At 41.2% G+C, this 9,194-nt stretch overlaps 1 protein-coding gene across 1 annotated transcript; it reads left to right on the plus strand.

Annotated features, from left to right (window-relative positions):
* LOC120694476 lies at positions 1-7,189 on the plus strand. Its single transcript, XM_039977598.1, has 13 exons — positions 1-634; positions 1,718-1,867; positions 1,974-2,186; positions 2,291-2,380; positions 2,595-2,708; positions 3,083-3,352; positions 3,448-3,604; positions 3,922-3,999; positions 4,407-4,507; positions 4,980-5,150; positions 5,630-5,704; positions 6,242-6,337; positions 6,558-7,189. The coding sequence occupies exons 1-13, from the start codon at positions 227-229 to the stop codon at positions 6,891-6,893; spliced, it is 2,259 nt and encodes a 752-aa protein (XP_039833532.1). The 5' UTR covers positions 1-226; the 3' UTR covers positions 6,894-7,189.
* Positions 7,190-9,194: the final 2,005 nt, after the last annotated feature.

The following is a 9,194-nucleotide window of genomic DNA, read 5'->3' on the forward strand; positions in this document are numbered from 1 at the left end:
TCATCAATCGCCACCACCTCGCCTTCCTTCCCCCCGACGCACCACCCAGCCAAATAAAAACTCGCCGCGCCGCCCCGACGCGGCGCTCCTCGCCTCCCTCCCTCCCTCCCCGCGAGTCAAATCAACCGAGCCATCCGCCTCCTCTTCCCCCACGCATCGCGATCCTTCTCGCCACGTCGGAACCCTAGCCGATCGCCCATTCGCGCGCGCCCGCCCGCCCGCCGCCATGGACGAGTTCGCGCGCGCGGTGGAGGACGGGCTCAAGCTCTCGAAGCGGCTCGTTCTCCCGGGCGGGCTCCCGCCGCCGCGCCCGCCCTCGGGGATGGACCGCACCGTGTCGGCGGCGGCCGCGGCGGGGCCCGACCCGCGGCTGCTGCCCACGGCGCCCATGGCGTACGCGGTCGTCACCGACCCGGGTGCCGTCGACACCCCCGACGTGCCCAGCTACCAGCCCTACGTGTACGGTCGCCTCGACCCGCCCGCGATGATCCCGCTGCAGATGAAGGAGGTCGACCTGGCCGTCGACTGCGCGCTCGACGCCGCGCACGTCACGCTGCGCGCGCGGTGGTGGCTGCACTGCATCACGCGCAGCCGCGAGTGCGACGTGCGACTCGTCGTGCCCATGGGCGAGCAGGTGAGCACGATCGGGCTCCTGCTCTCTCTTCTGTCGCGGTTTGGCATTTCGCTTTTTTTTTTTGTCTTCTGTTTCTGTTGAACGGTCTCGTTAGATTCAGTTTGGCGGGGATTGAAATGATTGCCGTTGCAGTGTAACTGGAGCTGTTTGACCAGCGTGATTGGGGGCCGGTAGCCCCATGGATTTTGTTGGTCGGTTTCTGGACATTCCCGCTAAGCTTGCGTTTTTTTTATTTGCGCATATGATCTGTTATTTAATGCTGTTAATTATCAGCATGACCATATGTCTTACTTGATGTTTTTACTTTACTGTCGCCTATGATTTTGGACTGGTTGGTTGCAATTTATTATAATGCAAAGTCTGTATAATCCAATTTTTTAGGACGAATACTTAACGAATTTGACAATGCTTTTCTCATTTGATTGATTTTCTTTTTGTGGTAAGGCAACTATCTGCGATTGTTGGTTTGCTTTATAAACTTCAGCTATTGTTGAAGCTTGATTCATATTGATAAACAAAAGGAGTTTCTTCACTCTACAGTTATAATAGAATAGAAAGTGTCGTTGCTTAAGCAACCAAAAGTAATCCATCGCTTTATCCAATGGAATTCAAACACTAGAAGCGATATGTTGGTCTGCAGAGAGGTAACCTATTTTGGATGACAATAATAAACCTGTAATTATTTAAACATTCTAACTCAGAGAGCGCAGGGGTTATCTTGCGTTCCCATTTGGTCATATGTTGCATTACTCGGATCCTAATTAAGCATCTGGCAGTATTTTGTTTTTCTGTTCCTTGGAAATCCACTAAGCTTATACTTGTTTTGAAAAAGAAGAATATCAATATGATTTGACATTTGTTTTGTTGTTGATTGATATTCTGATAGCTCAAATTTAATGATGTTATAGGTGCATGTAATAAAGATCCTCCTTGTTTCTTTATTTTTCTCTAGACATTACCGTCAATCAATCAAGCATTGAATATCTTGCATACGTATCTTGTGAAATGTATGTACTCATTATCATAGCTACATCAATTTTGATGTTTGTATTGGTCTCAACCTAAGAACGGTTTGGCTAATAGGGTTCAATTCTAGGCGCTGAGGTTACCATTGGAAGAAGATCATGTAAAACTCAAGTAATTGAAGTAGAAGACCGTACTGTGGAGAATCATGTAAACCTTGAGAGTGGCGGTCTTCTGAAGCCCCAATTGTTTTTCTTGACAATATCTCAGGTATGTGCTACATACTTACACATATGTTGTCCCTGGTAATTGGTTTTAGATTACTGGAAGTGTCATCATACTTTGCTGATTCACTACTTCTGTCTTATCAATCAAGGTTGAGGGTGGAGCAGATATATATGCTACATTTCGATGGTCTCAGAAATTACTGTATGACAATGGTCGCTTCTCTGTCGACATACCTTTTCGTTTTCCTTACTTTGTCAACCCGCTACCAAAAGTCTTCATGAAGAGGGAAAAAATTCAGTTGACTGTGAACAGTGGTTTCAATAAAGAGGTTTTATTGCAAGGAACTAGCCACCCGTTGAAGGTGGTAGTCTTTAACTTCTTTATTTATACTGTTTTGATGTACATTTGGGAGATTAAAACCTCTTCATATGTTTAATATTCTGTATTCTTTTATTTTTATTTCAGGAAAAGGGTAGGCAAGGTGATAAATTGTCTTTCATGCATGAAGCTGTTGTTGAGAATTGGTCAAGCAAAGATTTCAATTTCTCGTACAGCGTGAGTTTTTAGTTCGCTATGATAATTCTTGATTAGCTCCCTAGTTCCTTCAGAATCTGTCATCTCAAGGCATCTTAAAGGAAAATTATACATGCAGATGATGAGCTATGTTGCGACTAGCTTGTCATAACACTCAACAGCTAAGAGTTTGTAATCTTGCTGAATCTGCTGTCGTTTGCCTAATTTAAATACAGATTCGTGTTGATTTGTGTAGGTTTACTCTGCTGATTTGTCTGGTGCTGTGCTTGTCCAACCTGCAACATTGCGTGACTATGATGACAGAGATATGTTCTGCATTTTTCTTCTACCTGGAAGTGGCAACAGAAAGGTTAGTCGCTGCTACTTGTGACATTATCTTCCTTGAATGAGATGTCTTCACTTAGAAAGCTATCCATTTAAGGACAAGGACATCAAGTTGATGCAGCACTTTTGATAAGCTGCATGAAATTGTTTCATGAAATTCTTCTAAATTATCACTCAGCTCTGTTCTCCTTCCTAAGATTAGTACATATGTTGTTATAGCTTGATGATGTCTGGCTACTTTGCAAGTGCGTCCCTAAAGTTGGAATAGACTATCAGTACCTTGATACTCTTTTAAGTACCTGTTTGGTTTATCAGCTCAGGAATTTATTTTCATGTCATCCTCTTTTATAATGAAATATGCCGTCCTGGTCCTTTATCTCACACGAGATATTTCGATAGGTATTCAGAAAAGCAGTTGTGTTTATTGTTGACACAAGTGGAAGCATGCAAGGAAAGCCTCTTGATAATGTCAAGCATGCGATGTCTACTGCTCTTTCAGAGCTTGCGCAAGGGGATTACTTCAACATTATAACATTTAATGACGAGCTTCACTCATTCTCTTCATGTTTAGAGCAAGTAAATGAAAAAACAATAGCAAGCGCGACTGATTGGATGAACTCAAACTTTGTTGCGGAGGGCGGCACAGATATTATGCATCCGTTGAGTGAGGTATTACATTTCGGATAGCTTGAGTTGGCAGTTATTTTATCTTATAGTATCCTTTTGTTTTGTTATTCATACTGTTACTTGTTTCTTGATTTAAGGCAATGGCGTTGCTATCTAGTGTCCATGATGTCCTTCCACAAATATATCTCATTACTGATGGTTCTGTTGATGACGAACATAACATCTGCCAAACTATGAAAACAGAGATAACGAACAGAGGATCAAAATCTCCCCGCATTTCTACTTTTGGACTAGGTAATATTTTTGGAGCGCTTCCAAAAAAAATTCTGTTCATTTCAAAAAAAAAAAATTGGAGCACTTCCAATCAAAACTCTGTTCTTGCAGTACCTTAAACTAGACTCCATTTTATATGCAACTATTAATTCCCTCACGAACAAAATTAGCTCGGAATCAAAAAAGGATTTGTAACTATGGTAATTTACCGATTTATAACTGTTCTGAGTTCAATCATGTTTTATTTATTCTTTCATACGTATTTTTTAGAAGTTCTTTATTGCTTAACATTGCATAGTTTCTAATGGTATTTCATTTGTGTGAATGGAACACGTTAGGATTGCATTGCAACCACTATTTCCTGCGCATGCTTGCGTCAATTGGCAAGGGACATTATGATGCTGCACTTGAGACAGGTACTAATGGTTGTGTCTTTGCGATTATGATCTAGCTGCACGCACTCTTTCCATCGTGAGTTAGTTTTTTGGCATTATTGTTCCCATTTTGTTGATGTATTAATATATGCTGTGATCAGTTCAACCTATATGTACATTTTGTTGAGCTTTTCTCAACCTTTACTTTATTTACTCAGCTTGAACCCAATTTTGTTGAAGCTTTTTTGCTTTGCAATATGCGTTTTCTATGATTGGATTTACATTTGCTCTATTTTTTCTGTTACAGTATCACTTTGTTGTGTACATTATTGTTTGTATTTTCATAAATGAAATCCATATTCTGAATCGCCATTCTTCCTTTCTGTATGCATACATTGGACTAGCAAAAATATGGTGCTAACAGGTTTGGTTCTGAATTTATTATCCAGCATCAATTGAGAATCGTATTCTCAAGTGGTTCGGGAGAGCATCAAGTACAATTGTGGCAAACATCTCCATGGATGATATAAAACATCTTGACGATTTTGAAGTGAGTTTAAGCGTGGTTCGGTTAGTAATTACTTATTTTTATTAAAGTTAACGTTATCAGCTTGTTCCTTCGCTATTGGCCATTCTTGGTAGCAAAAAATCTCATTGCAAAGTTCATGATGCCTTAACGTTTCATTAAGCAATATCCATTTTATGGCACTGCATTACCTGATTTTAGGTAGTCTAGCCCAATCTTCCAAGCCATGTATAGATGAATAAACTGCCTTAGTATGCTTATTTGTGGAGATGCAGATGTTGAGACTAAAAATTCTACTATTAATCTGGGAGAGAAATTTTATTTGGGTCACTAGTGTTTCTACAGCTTAGGCCACTCTTTGTTAATTGTTAACTTATTTTTTTGATAAAACTGTTAGCAATTTTTTTAATGATGGGTTGATCTTTAGTCAGAATTTTACTAGTTTTGCAGAACATGCTATTTTTTGTTGTCTAATTACAGTATTTTTGCTCTTTAGGTGGATTCTGAGTACATTCCAGACATTTCAGCAAAATCTCCTCTATGTGTATCTGGGAAGTACCATGGCAAATTCCCTGACACGGTTATAGTTAAAGGTTACTTGGCTGACATGAATGAAATCTCGATTGAACTGAAGGTCCAACATCTAAAAGAAATACCTCTTGACAAAGTAAGATGATCAAGCTATTTTTATACATTGTGTTTTCAATAATACTTGTAACTTGGATGTCCTACATTGCAAACTACATTCTTTGACTCAAACCTCCATGCCTTTGTCCCAAGCAAGTTGGAGTGGGCTACTAAAGCGTCCCAGAACTAATTTTGAGAAAAAGAGTTTCCATAAAACATGTCCTTTTCGACACAAGTGTTGTAAATCTACATTTTTAAAGCACGTATTTCTAATTTCTTGATAGTATGGTAGAAATAGTTTAGACTGATGAAATTTATTGATTCATTAAGCGACTCTCACAAGGACAACACCTGTGTGATTCCAAGCTTAGGATGATGGTGTATTGTAATCACATATGTCTTTATCAAAAAGTTTTCAGGAGGATTTACTTTCATGATAGTATGGTAGAGATATGTTTGGACTGACGGAATTTATTGATTCATTAAGTCTTCACAAGGACATAAATTTATGGATTTCAGGTGTTGATTACACGGCAGATTAATCTTTTGACATCAAAGGCATGGCTTTCTGCAAACAGGCAACTGGAGAGAAAGGTGTGTTGTAAATCAGATAAATGATTGTATTAGATTTTTTTCGCTTTACACTCATCTTTTTACCAGAATTTTACACTTTGATTATACATGAGGAAAACATGGTTTAATGAGTGAGAATAGCCTTGAATCAAAGCTTCATGTCATGTTCATGATGCCAACACTCTCACGGTGCAACTGTTCAGCCGAACATGCCAAAGAAGCGGTTTGCTGAGCCAGCCCGGGTTCGAGTCACGGCACAAGCTTCTTAAGATAAAAATCAGGGGGACGTCTCTCCCCCTGGTCGAGGTTTTTTTTTGTGTTTTTGTTCATGATATGGTGTAAAATTGAGGGGGAAAGGACCATCTAACCATTTTGATGAGAGATACAACTGATAAACTAATTTGTTCAACTTCATTCTGTTTCCAAAGGCTGCTAGTTTACAGAAATGCTTTTCTATGGCAGCCTGGAAAGGACATACCTTAACATAGTGGTTTATCCTTTTACTCAAGTTTACTCATTTTTTTTCTGAATAATGTGGGATTCTTCTTAATCTTGCAGGTGATTAAATTAAGCATACAAAATGGTGTTCCGTCAGAATACACAGAGATGGTCTTACTTGAAACTTATCTGGATAAAGTAGATGCAACACAAAAGGTAGGTCCAATCCAACATGATTCTTCGATGACTATTCATTTTCCCTTCTGAAATGACCTTTGATCACATGCTGATGTTGCTTTGGCAAATATATGGATCAAGAAATGGAGGCAACAATTCTAGACATTAATTATTTGCTGATGTTAGCCTATGAGCTGCAACTGTAAATTGATTGATGCAAGGGGGAATATGTGGCTGAGATTTTGTGTACTTGGAACAGGTGAAGCAGAAATTAAAAGGAAAGAAAGGCCCGGAGGAGCGACGAATCCCAATTTATGGGTTGAAACTAGGATTCGGTGACAAAGACGCTACAAGGGAAAATTTTATCACAGGATTTGGAGATGTAAGACCGGCAGAGAAATCCGTGATACTGAAAAAGGCAAGCGGCTGCTGCAGTCGACTCGCAGACTGCTTCTGCTGCATGTGCTGTATCAAGGCGTGCAACAGGATGAACGACCAGTGCGCCATTGTGATGGCTCAGGTCTGCGCGGCACTGTCGTGCCTTGGCTGCTACGAGTGCTGCGCGGAGGTGTGCTGTGGAGGATCGGAGTCATAGTAGGAACCCGGGCGTTGTGTTTTTATTGTATATGGAGGATTGGAGATTTGGAGTATACATAATAGAGTTCATGTAAGCCTGAGGGGGTCATATACGATGTATCAGCTTGATAAAAGACGATCAGTCTTGGTTGTACAGTATCCTTGTTAAAACGTCGAGTTCAGACTGGTCAAACGCTTCTGTTTTTAGGGTGTCCAAATGTTCAAATTAGCTGTGCTATAGATGCAAAAGAGCAACGACACCATCCACAAAGTAGAACTGAGCAAATCTGGCTTGGGTGTGTTCTTTTTTTTTCGCCAGTACATTGTTCTTGTTTGGTTCCGTTTCGTTCTAAAATGGAGGTTGTTTTATTTTTTAGATTCATATCATTTACTATGTACTTAGGTAAAAGTATGTCCAAGTGCATAGTAAAATTTATGAATATGAAAAAATCAAAACGATCTACATTTTGAAACGAAGCGAGTATTGGAGAAATGCTGTGGACACTGTTTTTTTCTACACGTGTTAAGGAAGGTGATTTCGGTGAAAGAAAGGTGGCCGATTCAAAAGAAACCAAAAGATGCACAGAGTCGGAATCGGCCGATGGGAGTCCGTCCGATGGATCAGGAGAATATTCTGCGAAGATGTTGATTAGTCCGCTCTGGTACTCAGCCGATGGGGAGTTGCCGATGAAGTCAAAAAAGGAGAAGAGGATCCGGACTCTACGAAAATCTTGATGATTCGGTTGTAATATTTTAAGTAGTTTATTTTTTAGATAATCTTTTCTTTAGGGTCAAGTAATGTTTGTCGTAATCGGCTAGGACTTGATAGCGCTAGGCTATATATATCAGTTGTAAGAGACCGGAAAAACTTGATACACATCCAATACAACAAACTTTACAATTCCTTTGTATTTTTTTCGGCGACTTCGCCTTTTCTCTTCTTTTTCGACGAGTTCTTTCAAGTTGATTAAGGACGCCTCGCATTCGAGCGACTTGATTTGCTGGTGAGTTTTCGTTTTACCGAGTATATTTGAGCTTTAGCTACCGGGCGCATCGCTGTGGCTTCGTTCAAATCTATTCAAAAGTTATCGAGTTTATCTAGGCTTTGACTTCCGGGCGCATCGCTGTCGTCTCGTCTAGATTTATTCACAAATTATCGATATTGGCTAGATTTGTAGGGTTTCCTATGTTTTTTTGGTCATTATCACATCTAAAACATACTAGATCGGTTTTAGATTCTGGAGTAACACTTTTGTTATCTCAAGAGCCGGTTTAGATTTGTTTTTAGCTTCACATCATCTGAGTTACACATTCTGAGGGACTGAAACTGGCGACCAGAGGGGGGGTGAATGGGAGCCGATCAAAATTTCTTTCGAAATTTGAAACGCCGGCTCCCAAAATCACCGCAAGCCCTCCAACCTAGGTCAGCGATAATAGCTATGGACAAGCTATCTCGAAGCAGAAGACCCAGGTCGCAGCGCGGAAGCAAAGCGAGTCGAAACGCAGAACTGTCTGCAGAGACCGGTCAGACCGGTTGCACAGACCGGTCGGGCTGGGAATTCAAACTGCAGACCGGTCAGACCGGTTGCACAGACCGGTCAGACCGGTCGCTCCCAGACAGCTCGCCAACAAAGCTCCAAATGTCAAATCTCGAGCAAACGATGTCCAAATCGAACGAAACTTGGAGGAAAGCTTCGCATCTACCCCATGAACATATTCCCAAAAGATCTTTCCCAAAAGATTAACAGATCATGAGAAATTAAGGGAAGATCAAAGAGAATTGGGGTTTTCTCAAAAACCCAAAAATCTCAATCCGTGAGAACTTGCGATTCCTGCAGGTTTGGCACTAGGCTAGATAGATTAGAATCGTCACAACGAGTCCATCAAACCACGAATCGAAGAACTTGACTCCTCCAAACACAAAACACCTCAAAGGAGGAAAAATCAAGTCCAAAAACACAAAGGGAAGGGGAGGACGAAAAACTCAGCACACACGGGTGAATCTCAACACAATTTCATTCATAATTCACGGAGGAATTCACCTATACAAAGGCTAGAGCCGACCACACCATCATCCACCCTCTAAATCGAAGAGATTAGCTATAATCTAACCTCCCTTTGCGTTGGAGACCTTGGCCCTAACCTAGAACAGAGGCAGGGAGAAGAAAAAACGAAGAGAAAACAAAAGGCTCAAGAGACTCAACCAGCCACGGGCTGGTGGGGGTTTTTATACCCAGCTGCTGCGGCTAGACCGGTCAGACCGGTCCAGGGGACCGGTCAGACCGGTCGGGTCTGCAGCAGCCCGCTGTACACCCTCGAT

This window comes from Panicum virgatum, chromosome 2K (genome assembly GCF_016808335.1).
Source record: "Panicum virgatum strain AP13 chromosome 2K, P.virgatum_v5, whole genome shotgun sequence".
NCBI lineage: Eukaryota > Viridiplantae > Streptophyta > Magnoliopsida > Poales > Poaceae > Panicum > Panicum virgatum.

What these genes read in the sequence shown, in the direction of transcription:
- LOC120694476 (XM_039977598.1), top strand. Translation starts at nt 227, where the DNA reads ATGGACGAGTTCGCGCGCGCGGTGGAGGACGGGCTCAAGCTCTCGAAG. An exon ending in TCGTGCCCATGGGCGAGCAG is followed by an intron (nt 635 to 1,717) that starts GTGAGCACGATC and finishes TTTGGCTAATAG; the next exon opens with GGTTCAATTCTAGGCGCTGA. An exon ending in TGATGCTGCACTTGAGACAG is followed by an intron (nt 4,000 to 4,406) that starts GTACTAATGGTT and finishes TTTATTATCCAG; the next exon opens with CATCAATTGAGAATCGTATT.